Consider the following 14,905-nt stretch of genomic DNA (forward strand, 5'->3'; position numbering starts at 1 on the left):
CGCCCAGGACTCAGCTGGGCCCTGGAGGGACCTGGGCCGGGGTGTTGAACCTTCCCCGGCAAGCAGCCCAGGGGAGGAGGGTCAGGGAGGGTGGGGCTGGGGGCAGGTTAGGGGCACCCTCTCCCTCTCAGGTCATCCCCTGGACACCCTTGGGAACACAACACACACACACACACACACACACACACAACTAGACAACTAGTCACATAGCCTACCAAGAGATACATCGGGGCCAAGGCTCTGCTCACTCATATGCCCGATCCCAACGAGGCCATGCTGGGCAGGCAAGGATGGACCTAAGTCACCCTCCACTTGGCCGGACAAACGCTCTCAACGACCCAAGGGTGTCAGCCCACATTCTACCAAACCTGCATAGGTTTTCTGGCAGCTAAGTCAGTGGTTTTAGTACATTCCCAGGACTGGGCGGCCACCACGCCTCTCATTTCAGTGTTTTCCCGCCTCTTCAAAAAGAAACCCTCACTTGTTAGCAGTGACTCCCCAGCCCCCAGGGAAACATCACCTACTTTCCGTGTCTGTGGGTCTGCCTGTTCTGGACATTTCACATAAATGGGATCGCACAAGAAGTGGGTTTGAGGCTGGCTTTGTTCACTGAGCATCAGCTTTCCCGGGTTCTCCCGTGTTGCCGCGTGTGAACCTCATTCCTTTGTAAGGCGGAGTACTACTCCACCGTCTGACCCGACCACGTTGTATCTGTTCACCCACCGGTGGACACTTAGATTGTTTCCACCCGCTGCGATTGCGAATAATGCCGCAGTGAACGCTGGTGTACCAAGGTTTTGCGTGGCGTGCATTTTCATTAAAATTACACAGGTTTATATCTCAAATGACCATCCGAGCAAGTAGGTTCAGCATGTTAGAGCCACGTATCCCAAGGCTCAGCCCTCCACCCAGCCACCCCCACTCCTGCCCCAGGCTGCGGAGGGGCCCCAGGGACCAGGTGTGTGGGAACTCCTGGCCCCGGACCTGGAGAGACGGAGAGACGGCGGTGTGAACGCCGAGGCTCCTCCTCCTCTCGGGCTCCCTCCTCACCTCCAGCCTCACGCGGAAGCCAGGCAGGGTGCAATGGGGCGGGCTCAGCACCGTAGGGGCTCCCCGTCCACCACCATGTTTCCTACGACCCCACGACCCCACTTGGCCCCCACGACCCAGTCCTGTCTCCGCGATCCTGCCTCCTGCCCGGCGACCCTGTCCCCGACCCTCATTCCCCAACCTGTGCCCCACGACCCAACCCTGTGCGCCGTGGCCCCGCCCCATGCCCCATGCCCCCGCCCCGTATCCCACGCTCCTGCCAGCCTGCGCACCCGAGAAAACAGGAAGGGGCGCGCAGCGGCGGCGCAGGGAGGAAATGCAGGAAGCGGCCGCCGGGTGCGGCGCTTATCTTGGGCCACAGCCGGGACCCCTGGCCTCACGCCCCGGCACAGGCCCGGCAGGGGACGCAGGGCGCGACCGGAGGACAGGGCCCGCTCACCTGGCGGGGAGCCCCGGCCACCTCACCCCCAAGATACGAAGGTCACAACTGGGCTGTGGAGGGAGGCAACGAGGCCAGTGACAGGATTTGACTGAGCCAGGCTGTGGCCATCCACAGATGTGAGCAGAAGTCCCGTTAAGACACAGCCCACGGGCACCTGCGTGGCCCAGTGGAAAGAGCATGCGTCTCTTAATCCCAAGGCTGTGAGTTTGAGCCCCATGTTTGGGTGCAGAGATTACTAAAAAAATAAATGTAAACACACACACCGCACAGAGGTGACCCAGGGGCCAGTATCCAACCCCAGGATGGCCCTCCACCACAATACATGCCCCTCAAGGTCCTGACCTCCCCCCCCCCCACCGCAAAAAAAGGGCTCACTTCCCCTAGCAAGTGTGGGATCCCTGCCGGTTCTTCAGGAGGGAGGCTGTGGACGTGGGGGTTAGTTGGGGTTGGGGGGATGGTGGTTGTTGTTTGCTCCTGTGTTTACGAAGCTGGGTCTTTTCCTAGGGAGGAGACAGGATGGGGACTGTCCCTGAGAGCCCCCCAGGGTCCTGCAGGCCCCTGGCAGGGACAATGGGCTGCAGCACCTGGCACCGCCCCCCCACCCCCCGGAGTATGTGCTTTGCTTCCTGGACTGGGGGCCCTTGTTTGTTTCCACACCAACCACAGATGGATCAGGCAGCCTCCTTGCACACCTGCAGGTTGGGGGACCCCACACTCAGGCTCACATGCAAAGGCCAAGTGCCAGGCGGGGCCAGCGCACCCCTCAGGTCTGGGTGCAGGTGTTTCCTCCCAGGCTGAGTGTGGCCCCATGCCTTCTCAGCACCCAGCGCCAGATGCAGGGGCTGGCTAACTCACATCCTGTCCCACAGCCGTGGCTCCATGAGCACCGGAGCTGCATCTGTCCAGGGTCCGGGCATGGCAGGCACACGTCTTTCCCACTACCTCCCTTTGCTCAATCAGGCCGCACCGGTAAGGGAGGGGTCATGGAGGGCGGTGCTGGGCAGGGCACAGGCGATCCGTAGTAGCCCTCGGAAGGATCAGCACACTGGGCTGGTATGGCCCCGCCCCCGCCTGCAAAGCAGCAGAGGTGGGAAGAGGGGGTGGGGAGAGAGGAGTGTGTGTGTGTGTGGGGGGGGGGGGTGGGAAACACACAAGTGGCAAAGTCGGGATTAACTTTTTGGTTTTCAAATCCAGAGACCAGTTTGCCAGTCGCCCATGTTCCAGATGTTCTTTCAAAGGCTCCCAGTCTGGGAAGGCCGTGGGACACAGGCTACCCTTCAAAGTCAGCCTGCCCCCCCTTCTTCTGGTGCTGCACATGGGGGGTCTGGCTCCCTGGTTTCAGGAAGTTACACAACCCTGGCCAGTGCCCTGCGGCCCCATCTACCACCCTGGCACAGCCCCTCCTTCTGGGACCCAGCCCCCACCTCCCTGGAAGCAGTTGAGAAGGCTCGTGTATGGGACAGGACACCACTGGGTACAGGACCCAACCCAACCATGCATGTGCCCCAGAAACAACGTTTTCTGCAGGGGAAGAACCAGGCTCAGGCGACACGCCCCAGACCTCGGCAAGGAGGGCAGTGCCTCATGCAGGACAGGCCAAAGGCTCTGTCCCTGCTTGAGCACCCCATCTTCACTGGTTCTGGTCCGTTCCAGCCAGCAGTTCCTGCGCAAGCCACAGAAGAGGTCCTGGTGCTGAACACAAAAGCGAACATCTTGGGTTCCGAGCAGCGGATCCCTAGCTCTCCCTCTGGTCTGTCTTGGCTGGTCACTGTGGCTGTACACCTGTCCCCAGACCAGGTCTGGTTGGGCTATCCCCATGCTGGACAAGTGAACTTCGTCCCAGAAGCCAGAAGCCCCACTTGCTGCCATCCTATGTGAGGAAAGACTCGACAGTGTGTTGAATGGTGGCCCCAAGAACGAGATGCCCACCTCCCAGAACCCGGGAGTGGGATTCTTATTTAGAAAAAGGGTCTTGGCAGATAGGACTGAGGATCTTGAGATGAGATCAGCCTGGCTTATCCAGGGGCCCTAAGCCCAGGGCAAAGATCCTTGTAAAAAAGAGAAAGCCACGTGAAGCAGCAGCAGGCTGGAGCAACGTGGCCCCAGAGCACCTGGAGCCTCCGGACGCTGCAAGCAGCCAGGATGGGTTTGTCCTGGAGGGAGGTCAGCCCTACAACACCTTGATTTCAAGCCCGTGATCATGATCTTGGACTTCTGATCTCCAGAACCGTGGGGAAAGAAACTTCTATTGTGTTAAGCCGCATGGCTTGTGATCATTTGTTACAGCAGTCGTAGGAAACCCATACAGATGGTGTCTGAGATATGGGGACGAGGGCCCAGGTCCCTGTGCCCAGAATGCTGGCCTGCCATCAGCGTGTTGGCAGAGGCAGGACCCGGAAAGATGTGCAGGGCCTCCGCCCAGCGTGGAAGCCACTCATTCTGTCTGAGGTCTGAAGAGAAGGGGCAGCGGGCAGACAGGGTGCAGTGGGGTCTCATACCAAAGAGCAACTTCGGTTCTGCTGGCCCAGGCCACAGGCCTCCTCCAGTCCCTGACTCAACGTGCTGAATTTGCCAGGAAGGACCAGAGTGAGACTCCAGGAGGGCCACCCGCAAGTGGGGAGCTCTTCCAGGCAGGGGGAGGGCAAGACACACATGCACAGACACACCCCCCCGCACGCACAGGAGCGTACACGCACAGCTGTGTGCACATTCTCACGGGCAACCCCTCAGCACACCTGCGCGCGTGCTCACACACACGTACACACTACCAGATGGGCTCTGACAGGAGCGTCCAGGGAGGAAGAATGGGGTCAGAGTACAAGAGCACCTTGCCCATTCGCGTGGTCATGGGCCAGGACTCAGGGATTGTGTCCCTAGGACGCTGAGGCCTGTGCTCCCCCTCCTACCTGCCCCCTCCACCCAGGACAGCCTGACTGCTCTCCACTGCAGGAAGGGGGTGCTGACAGATGGGTGGAATGGCCCACCACACTGCAGGCGGTCCCCGCATCGCCACAACAGGGCCCCCAGGGCAGCTGCGCACTGTGGCCCACGCACAGGGCACACACGGGGTGTAGCCACGCTCAAGGCCTGGGTCTCACCCCAGCCCTCACGCTTCCTGGCCGTGCCTCAGTCTCATCTACAAAACAGGGACAACAGGCCCTGCTGCACACGTACAGCGGGGTGCTGGGCCAGGGTCTGGTTCTCATTCTGTGCTAATGCTCACTGCCCCACCATGAAGGCCTTTCTGTATCCCCTCCCTGTCTGTTCCGCCAGGGTACCCCAGAGGCGAGGCCTGCTCTGGGGTCTCCTTGGTCCATCCACCTGTCAGAAAGGAGTACGTGAGGTGGAGCCCAACAGGCATCCTTGTTGGCCAGGCTCTCTGCGGACTGTACTTCCACTCCTCCACAGACTAGGATTGGGGAGGGGGGGGTCACAGACACCTGGCTATCTCTGCAGCTGTGGGCAGGGGAGTTCAGGATCAGGACCCTCTCCCTGCCAAGCAAACATACGGTCCCAGAGCACAAGACAGCGGATCCCTGACCAGCCTGTCCAGGCCCACAGAGGGGGCCGTGGCCACCCCTCCCAGGGCCGCAGGAAATGGCCTGGCCCCACTTGCAGCCAGGGCCAGCGACTCTGGCTTCCCTTCAGGCCCGTTTCCTTTATCCGGTTGTTTTGCTCTGAGTTCACAAAGCTCAGCCTTCCCTTCCCCTCCATTTCCACCCCTTCCCCCATTCCAGAGAGGAGCAGGACGGAAACCGGACATTTCAGGGCCCGATAGAGCCCCTCCCCATCCACCCCCCAAGCCTAGGGGAGTCCCATCCAGCGTCCCCACTCGCCCCCTGCTGCCTGAGGCTGGGAGCGCAGCTGGAAGGGGGAGGGGTGGGGTGGGGGCCGGCCTCGTCCAGGTGTGGCGGGTAGTCCTGGTTCCCCTACCAAGCGGCCTGTTGCCCCCAGCGCCCGCTCCTGGCCCAGGCCCAGATCCAGCGGTGGTGGGCCCCACCCCAGCAGGCGAAGAGACCAGACCGCAGCCCCAGCAGTTTATTGAGTCCTGGCTAGGTGCCTGGAGCATGTCCAGGGCCATGACAAGGAGGGGCCTGGGCCCAGCAGTAAGCCAACAAGAGGGAGAGGAGGCACCAAATGAAGCTCGTTCCCAGGCCCCTCGGCCCCGATGGCTCTTCTCTGGCCTGCGCAGGGCGCGCTAGGAGTCCTCGGAGGCTGCTGCACGCAGCGCGAAGAGCTTCTCCCAGCAGGTGGCGACGGCGTCCAGGACTCGCAGGAGGAGCCGCCTGCGGCTGCGGCTGCGGCTGCGGCTGCGGCTGCGGCTGCGGCTGCGGCGACTCCGAGGAGGGTGCCTCTTGGGCCACCGGCTCCTCCTCCGCTGTCAGGGGCAGAAAGGTCAGCGAGTGACCACGGTCTCTGCGCCCTCCCCTCCCCCTCCCAGATGGGGACACCGCGGGACGGTGGGAGGCTCAGGGGACCTGTGGAAGGGGAGGGACCCGGGTCTGGCCCCACACACCTGGCGCATCATCCAGCAGTGGCGCCGCATCACTGCTTCGGTGCGCAGGGCTACAGTCCACGCGGCTTTCTCCAGTGCCCCGCGGCGGTGGCCCCGGGCCACCACCCTGCGCAGGGTCCGACCCAGGGACGCAATGGACAGCAGGATATCGTGCTCCTGGGGAAGGAAGGGAGGAAACTGGGGGCTGGGGAGAGAGCTCAGCGGGGAGGCCCCGGAGGGGAACAGAGTGAGTCTCCCCCCATACCTTCTGGGCGCCGCAGGAAGCTCCCACCCGTTCCCGATCCCGCCATCCGAGGACTGCAGCTCCAGTCAGGTTTTTCTGGATGAAATGGAGGTGTCGGGAGCCTGGCCCGACCTGCCTCACAGCAGCCTGCAGGTCCTCAAAGATGACCACGCGGTAGTGGCGGAGCACGTCAGGGATGCTGCAGGTGCGGAGCCCTGCCTGACCCGGTGCGAGCCCCAGCAGAGCCAGCAGGAGCGCCCAGAGTGCAGGCTTGGGAGGCACCTGGAAGGGACACGGGGTCAGGGTGGGGTGCCCGGGCCCGCAGAGGAGACCTTCCCTACAGCAACCCCTCAGGCGGTTTGCTTTGGACGGCCCCCTACCACAGCCACCAGGGACTCTCTGAACTACAGTAGAAAATGAAAGGTCACTGCGCCATTCAGCACCCAAGCATGGGTCTAGCAGGACAAATCCCTTCCTGTTTCAAGTCTGAGGGAAGGACAGTAGGCCTGCGAACCAGACAGCTCAATGCTTGATGCATAGATTGGCGGGCTGGAGGATGGCCAGGGGTGAGGGTGAGGGTGGGGGGGAGGTGGGCTGGGAAGGCAGGCCCACTGAGCCCTGAGGGGCCAAGAGGGAGACAGAGGGCTCCAGAGCAGGAACACCTGGTGCTCTGTGTGCATGGGAACTAGGGGCTCACAAGACTGGAGGGCAGGGCTGACCCCTAGGTCCAGGGGTCCAGCGGGAAACACTACCTGCCGGTATGGCTACACCCCTGGCTATCCCCTAACTCAGCCCCACACCTCCCAGACATCAGTCCCCACCAGACAGCCAGGCTCTCTCCTCCTGATGAGCACCCCCTGATCCCCAGAACGTTGCTCACCTCTGGGTCCCCGGAGCAGGGGCAGAACTGACCCACCCCCACAGCCATGGGAAGTGGGGTGCCCTTGCACCTCCAGCCCAACCAGGACAGGGGTGAGGGCTCAGAGCTCAAGGCCACACCCCTCTGAGGAGGGGGGGAAGTCTTGGGGAATCCCCCAGAGGCAAGGGAGAAAGGGGCCACATTGTGCCCCACCAGGCATCCCTTTCACGAGCCTCCCCCTCCAGAAGGGGCTGGCTTGGGGAGAAACCCACCACCACCCTCCCCCTAGAAGCCCAAACATCAAAGAGAAAGACCGGCTAGTTCCCAAACAGCGACTGGAAAATTAATCATGTGAACCCAGCGAGACGCAGGACTCGACTCGGCTTCCCAGCCCTGGGAGGGGAGCCTGACCAAGCTGGAGACCTGGGGTGCAGCGCTGGCAGGAGGAGTGGGTGCCTTTAGCTGTGGCCCCTCCTCAAATCTGCCCCCAGGCATGCTGGGGGTGGGGTCAGAGGTCACAGCAAGAACAAGAGCTGTGGCTGTGGAGAGCCGTCCACACGGGGGAGATTGGCTGCCCAGCTCTAGGAAGGCCTGCCTGTCCCCCACCCCAGCCAGTGAGAACCGAGCAGCCCTGGCACCGCCAGGCAGACCCCCTCCCTTCTCCCCCCCACCCTACCCCCCCACCCCCACTGCCGGAAGAACAGGCAAGAGCACCCAGGGCCAGGCCTGCCAGGCCCTCCAGGCCAAGGTGACGGGAACCAAGGGAGGTTTCCCAGTAGGGGACAGACGCTCAAGCAGCCTCCCCTGCACTACGCTCGGTCCCAAACCCTCGGCCAGAGTGAGCCCCCTCCCCAGTGGCCCCACGCTGCTCACCATGGGCCTCTGAGGGTGAGGCCCTCCCTCACTCCTGCCAGTGGGCCTTGCACATGATCCCGGGTCCTCAGGTAGGGAGTGTGGCTGCCACTCCAAGTCCTGCTCCAAGCCTGGCCAACAGGGCTTCCCAGGACAGGACACAGCAGGGAAGGCTGGCGGCAGGCAGACAAGGCTTTTGAAGTTGGCTCCTCTGAGCAGAGGAGGGAGGGAGTGGGAGGGAGGCCCCACAACCCCAGCCCTACCCCCTCCCTCTCCCCACCTCCTATCCAATTGCTTCTTCAATTAACCTGACCCTGGAGCCCGGCAGCTGCGGGCTCTCTTCCCATCCAGCGGGTCTTGGATCGAGCCATTGGCCCAAGAAGGTCTGTACTGTCGAGGGGGGGGTGGGGTGTCCAGCGAGCACTGCTGGGCCCGCTGGGGTAGGGGAGCCAGAAGAGGCCAGGGGCCTGTCTGCACCCTCCACTGGGGCCTTCCTCAGCGGTCAGCAGGTGCTGCCTCTCCCAGGAACCCGGCTGCCAGCAGAACCAGGTGAGTTGGACCTAACTCGCCACAGCCACCAGCCCCCACACCCTGATGTCCTGGGGGGGGGGGGGGTCCTGCCCCAGCTGGTCCTGGCGAGGGGCTTCCCAGGCTTCTCCTACTGCTCATCCCTCCTGGGCCGAGGGGGTCTTTCGCTGGGGGAGGTCACGGCCACTCGCCCAAACAGGCTCTCAACCCTGCAAGCACCGCCTCAGAACAAGGGCAGTGTGCAGAACCCGACTTGCCTTGAGCTGGAGCTCAAGAAATCCCAGCTGGAGACAAGCTGAGGTACATCTGTCCCAGGGAGAAAAGCCGTTTAACCACCTCAAAGCAAACAACCCCCACGCAAAGGAGGAGATATCCACACTGGATGATCCAGGTGCTCTGGAACATTCCAAGGGCTCTGCAGAAGGCCGCACCCGACACCGAGTTCAGAAATGTGTCCAGGAGAAGCCACATCCAACTCAGAGCACAGAAGGCTGCCAGCAGCCCCTGTGACTACAGCCAAGTCACCGTTGCTCCCTGGGCCTTGGTTTCTAGGTCTGTACAGGAATAGGCTGGCTTTCAAGCTCCTAAAACTCCAGGAGTATCTCTTCGATGTGATAAGTGTACCAGGCCGGATCCCTCCCGCCTCCTCCATGAGACAGAAGGAAACCCCAAAGACCCTGTGAACCTCCCTGCTCTGCTCCTCGGGCCTGGCCCACCTCAAGTGAGAAGCAGCATTTCCAGATTCACAGTCTGGGAGTAGGATCCAGGCCACGGGGGTGGTCCCTCCCCTGCTCTGGGATGGCAGTGTCCTTGTGGCTCCCAGAACATCAGAGGCGGACCCAGCAGGGCCTGACTCTCTAGGCACAGCTGCCCGTGCCTCAGGTGCTGACATCGAGGCATGTGTTCCCCAACCTTGGCTGCCTTGAGGGGGCTGAGCCGTGGGTCAGCGACTGATCCCCACAACAGTCTCCTCATCGGTGTCACCAGGAACCAAGAGGCACCAAGCAGCCTGTCTGGAATCTTCTCTAACATGAGCGTGTGGTGGGGCGCCTGGGTGGCTCGGTCGGTCAGGCGTCCGACTTCGGCTCAGGTCATGATCTCACGGTCCGCGAGTTCGAGCCCCGCGTCAGGCTCTGGGCTGATGGCTCGGAGCCTGGAGCCTGTTTCAGATTCTGTGTCTCCCTCTCTCTCTGCCCCTCCCCTGTTCATGCTCTGTCTCTCTCTGTCTCAAAAATAAATAAATGTTAAAAAAAAAAATTAAAAAAAACAAACCAACATGAGCGTGTGGGAACGGCTGCCAGCTACTCCCCTCGTCACCATATGTAACAAGTAGCATCTCCTCTCCTTGGCCCACAGCCTCTGGACAACCCATGACCTCTGGCCAGATGTCTGCAGCCATGGCTGACACACCCCTCCGAAGAGAATCTGCTGGTTTCCAGTTGAACACACACACACAGGGGTCCAAAGTATGAGGAAGCCCGTTATCCTCACACAGCATAAACAGTGCAAATACGCTAAGTCTCCCAGGTTATGCATTTTTCAATCCAGAGATGAGGACTTACAGGTGCTTTAGAACAAAATTGATTATACATTATTGATTATAAAAATAATGCCATGAGCAAATATGAGAAAAGCTCTTACCGGTAACATTTCTTTCCGACACACACCCAAGGGGCCTCCCCGTGAGCCCCTAGCAACATACTTGGGAGCCACTTTAGGAAGTTGGGCCCGCTGCCTGCACTCGCGCAGGACGGTCACTCACCCTGGCAGGCAGACCTGGGAGATGCCCGGGGGAGCCCCAGCTGTTCCCAGAATGTGCACCGCCCCCCCCTTCCCACAGAATCTCAGGGGGTCCCACGGCTTCCCCTGCAGGGTTCAGGCTGTCTCCAAGAGCCCTAGTGAGCCCAGGACGCGGCCTGAGAGCACACGGGGGCAGCCAAAGCACCTACGGGAAGGCAGGGGAGAATGGCGCAGACAAAACCAGCAGGTCACCAACCCCGACGGGCTACCTGGAAAACCTTTAATTAAAGAGCAGGATGGGTGGCTCAGGGCCCCTTCCACCCCCTTGTCACTACCACACGCTCCTCTACGCGCTGTCCCGAGGGCCGCCCCCTACAGGCACCGGAGGGTCAGAAGGTGTTCTTGATGTGGGCTGCCACCAGCACTAGGATCTCCCCAATCTTCCTCTGCCAGTTGGCGATGTCCTTGGACACGGCACACCACAGCTCCCCGTGCCGTGGCTCCGCGTTCTCACAGCGCCTCCTCACCTCCTCCCGCTGCTCCTGGGCAAGGACCACAGGGCACTTGAGACGGGGCTCCTCCCAGGCTGCCCCTCACACGCGCCCCACCACGCTCGCCCGGCCCCACGGCCCTGGGCCTGGAGGGCAGGGGGGCACAAGTGGTGTCTGAGGTGCCCCGCTGCAGCGCTGATGGCACGCAGGTGCTGAGCCCAGCCGAGGCCAAGTGTGTGCCTCACACGAGTACCCCGAGCAGCTTCCCAGACCCCATGGGGCACGGCTTCCACTTCCCATGGGGTCTCCAGGACAGCTGCGACAACACTAAGCATTGTGTGTGTGTGGGGGGGGGGGGGGTGCTGCTGCCCAGGCCCCCCCAGGCTCATGTCCAGTAGGACAGAACTCGCCCAGGCAGGACAATCATCAGGGCTTGAATCCCATCCCCATTTCTACTGTGACCCCACGCCCCAGTCACCAACCAACTCATCAGAGATGCTAACAGACCACTTAAAATCACCCAAACATCTACATTTCAGGTTAAGAGGCTAAAGGCTGTAACGAGAAAGCAGACGCAGAAGCAAATACCGTCAGGAGGGACCCCTGTGCCTCTCCCCTCCACCCACCCACTGCCCAGAGGTGGGGGTGGAGAGCAGCAGGCAGCCGCAGCAGCACCTCACCTCTGTGCCATGCTGCAGCTCAAACTTGTAGAAGAACGCCCAGGCGTCCCCCAGGTCCGAGTCGATCTTCACCGTGCGGTGGAACCACTCCCTGGCCTTGGTGATCTTCCGCTCACTCCAGAACAGCCTGTCCGCAAGCGTAAGTTCAGGGACCCAGCGTAAGTGGCCACGTCCGACGCTGCCTGAGGGGTGGTGGGGAGCCAGCTCTGGCAACATCAGGTCGATCCTCTCTCTGGCGAGCCCCTGAGCTCCCAACAGGAGAGCTGAGGAATGGGGCCTGGCTACCTGGGTATCGCTCCCACCACTAACCTGCAACTGTCCTTCAAGGGTCTAATCAGGCTGTTTCTTAAAAGAGTCCACACAGAGCAAGAATTTCAAACTCCTTTAAGTTATTAGTTTCCTCTGGGTAAAATACAGAAGATGAAAGGAAACTTTACAAAAAGTTAAGACTTTGATTAGGGAAAGTTCAGTGAAGTCAGCTCCTCAATAGATTCCTTCTGGAGCATCTGCCCCACGATGCAGTCCCTGGCAAGGGACCCAGCCAGCACAGACAAGCTGGGCCTCGGCTCAGCACCAGAACTGTGCTGAGCAGTGCCCACAGCAGACACAGACACCTGCAAACCAGGCCCACGCTGGAAGCTTCAAGCGAGGACACCAGAAACCCACTGAAGGACCTGTGCGCGCCCTCCCCCACACGTCAGGGAAGGCGGAAGGCAAGAGGGGGGAAGGACACTGGGGCAGCACTCTTTGACAGCTGAGACCCTGCGTGGCTTCCACCATCCGCCCAGTCCCAGTGTCCTCTGTGGCCACAGGCACAAAAGCAGACCGCCACACCACTGACACGCCATTCAGGGCGGCTGTGTGGGCTGGTCTCAGTTACAAAACGGAGTAATTTCATGCTCTGATAGCTTGATTGTTTTTTAAGCCCTGCGGTACTCTTAATTGCTGGGTGTTAGATAAACTATGACTTAAAGAGCACAAACTCAGATAGCAGGTTCACAGGACACCAACCTGGGAACAGCAAGGAGTGACTTATTTGCTTTAGCAAAGCCTTTTATGAGGTTTTACGGCCGCCCTATCAGAGCATCAAACAGAGCAGCCCTTCTGGGAGGCGGAAGCCCAGGGCAGAAGGGGGCCCCGGGCAGGCCCAAGCCGGGCCTCAGGAGTCGGAGGGAAGCCTCCACGTGCAGCGTCCTCAGCCTCAAAGCAGCTGGAGGGGAGGTGCCCGGGAGGACCTGAGGAAGTGGGGCCGACACCACCTGTGCATGCCTCAGGATGGGCCAGACTCCCGCTTGGGCAGCAACAGCACGCAGGGGCTCCTGGGCACATATGCCACCTCCGCAAGGGGAGGCCTGAGCAGCAGTCCCGGGAGCCCAGCCAAGGCTCCTTCTGATGCCCCCCACTGCAAATGCAGTCACCTCCCGGCCTCCTCTGAGCATACGCAGCCCCCACCCTGCTCGCAGGCCCCCCACGCGTCGGCCGTAACCTCACTTAATCTTGCCGAGGCCCCGAACTCCCTCCCACACCTCCCACACCGCGGGCCACCCCAGGGAGCCTCTGACCCAGCACCCAACGTATGAGCTGATGGTGTGAGGTCACTCGCTGACCTCCTGTTGCCCTTGAGACCATGCAACCCAAAGGAAAGATGGTCTCTGGCATGGCCATCTCCACACCTGCAGGCACGCTGATTGGGCCTGACTGATGGACCCTGGATTATCCCCAAGGTCACCAAGGTGAAAGTGTCTGCTTTCTCACACTAACACGAGAAAAATAATTTCCTTGCTTATAGCCCTTTGAGCCGAAGGAGTCTTGCTTACTAAATTCCATGTGGACCAATGTCAGCAAGTTTGTCTCTGTCTTTTGACGTAGGACACGTGTATGTGTAAACCAAGAAGTGCCCAGACTGAGAGCAGTCCCGTCAGAAGGAGCCCAGGACAGAGGGAAGGAGGGCGGGGCTCAGAGGAAGCAGCCTATCTGTGGGTCAGGGGCAGTGCAGACCATTGGGACAGCACCTATCCGCATGGCCTCTGCCTGGAGATGTGCCTGCCTTGGGTCAAAGCAGAAGTGCTTCATTGTGGAATGCTGGTGGACAAGGACCCTAAGAGATCCCATCAGGTCCCGAAGGGTCAGCAACTTCACAAGGGCCCCTCACTCACTTGGCCACAGCCAGGAGCACGTGGGGGTCGTGCTCACACTTCTTCAGGGCGTCGACACTCTTGGTCTTCCTCTGGGGCCTTGCCTCAAGAAAAATGGCTTCAGACCACAGGACACCTAAAATTCAGACACATGGATGCCACAACTCAGACCCCCACCTCTGCTTTCAGACACGGCCCATCCATGCATAGGCTGCCCCGAGACGGGCCTGCCAACATTCTAACCCGGGGTGGCCTCAGACCACGGCTACGGCCTCCCACATGTCTGGGGGAGAGCCACAAAGGCTGCACTGACCACCTGCCCCACAGCAGCTCTGATGGCACAGGCCAGACAAAGTTCTGGCAGTGATTAGGTAGGCAGTACCCAAAACCTTCAAGGTTCGCTCCCACTGACTCCATAATTTCATATCTAAGGATTTACCACAACAAAAAAATCAGAAATACTAATAAAGATTCAAATTGACCAATAGGTGCGTCGTAGATTTCTGGTATATATCTACACAGGCACTTTCAACTTTAAAACAAGTCCCGGGGTGCCCAGGCAGCTCAGTCGGTTAAGCGTCCGACTCTTGATTTCAGCTCAGGTCGTGATCTCACGATTTGTGGGTTCAAGCCCTACGTCGGGCTCTGCAATGACAGTGTGGAGCCTGCCTGAGATTCTCTCTCTCCCTCTTGCTCTCTGCCCCTCCCCCACTTGCTTGCGCGCGCTCTCTCTCTCTCTCTCTCTCTCTTTCAAAATAAAACAAGGGACAACACTAAACACACAGGACTTGGGTTTTGTGCAGGAACACAAGTTCACAAGTTATGACAATACAAATAAGTCAAAAGTGACTTAAAGGTGAGTTTTAATATCCTTTTTTTTTTTTTTTTTACCCCAAATCTGTTCACAGTGCATGTATGTTTAAATGCAAAGTAAGATAACAGAAGTTAAGTTTCAGAAAAAAAGTAATGGTAGTGAACCAGAACACGAAGTCAAACCCACAACAACTGGGACTGGGGATTTAGTTCAAATGTCTGAAAGATCAGGTGCAGCTGAAACTCCGACAAACAAAACACTTTAATAGGGTGTCTGAACCCCGAGACCCACTCCCCCAGGAACTGCTGCTGCCTGGCAAGTCTGGGAAGCCGGGAAGTCCCTTACCGGAGTTGGGGCACTCCTGGAGCGCCTTGGCCATGAGCGTGTTGGCGATGTTCTTCAGCCCTGCGCGGTACTCCAGCCTGACAGACTCCAACCTCAGGAGAGAGGCCCAAAGGACAAGTCAGACCCCATCCACCGAAGCCCACTGGCAAGCCTAACAGTTCTCGAAGCTCCTGGGAAGCCACCGTGGCCAGAGCCACCTGCCCTGCCAAGCAGAGCTCGTCCACCAGAGA

At 60.1% G+C, this 14,905-nt stretch overlaps 2 protein-coding genes across 2 annotated transcripts in view; both read right to left on the reverse strand.

The window, feature by feature from the left end:
* Nucleotides 1-5,460: 5,460 nt before the first annotated feature.
* Nucleotides 5,461-9,579, reverse strand: CA3H20orf204 (chromosome A3 C20orf204 homolog). Its single transcript, XM_042979670.1, has 4 exons — nt 7,964-9,579; nt 6,253-6,513; nt 6,009-6,164; nt 5,461-5,870 (listed from the first exon to the last, which is right to left on the reverse strand). Exons 1-4 carry the CDS (start codon nt 7,964-7,966, stop codon nt 5,691-5,693), a joined length of 600 nt encoding a protein of 199 aa, XP_042835604.1. The 5' UTR covers nt 7,967-9,579; the 3' UTR covers nt 5,461-5,690.
* Nucleotides 9,580-10,469: 890 nt separating this feature from the next.
* Nucleotides 10,470-14,905, reverse strand: part of PRPF6 (pre-mRNA processing factor 6) — a 47,153-nt gene continuing 42,717 nt past the window's right edge. Inside the window, exons 18-21 of the mRNA XM_042979875.1 lie at nt 14,676-14,767; nt 13,538-13,652; nt 11,382-11,508; nt 10,470-10,752 (exon numbers count right to left, since the gene is read on the reverse strand). Coding sequence (XP_042835809.1) covers nt 10,600-10,752; nt 11,382-11,508; nt 13,538-13,652; nt 14,676-14,767 — 487 coding nt within the window. The 3' untranslated portion in view covers nt 10,470-10,599. The remainder of the gene's footprint in view (nt 10,753-11,381; nt 11,509-13,537; nt 13,653-14,675; nt 14,768-14,905) is intronic.

Source organism: Panthera tigris, chromosome A3 (assembly GCF_018350195.1).
Source record: "Panthera tigris isolate Pti1 chromosome A3, P.tigris_Pti1_mat1.1, whole genome shotgun sequence".
NCBI lineage: Eukaryota > Metazoa > Chordata > Mammalia > Carnivora > Felidae > Panthera > Panthera tigris.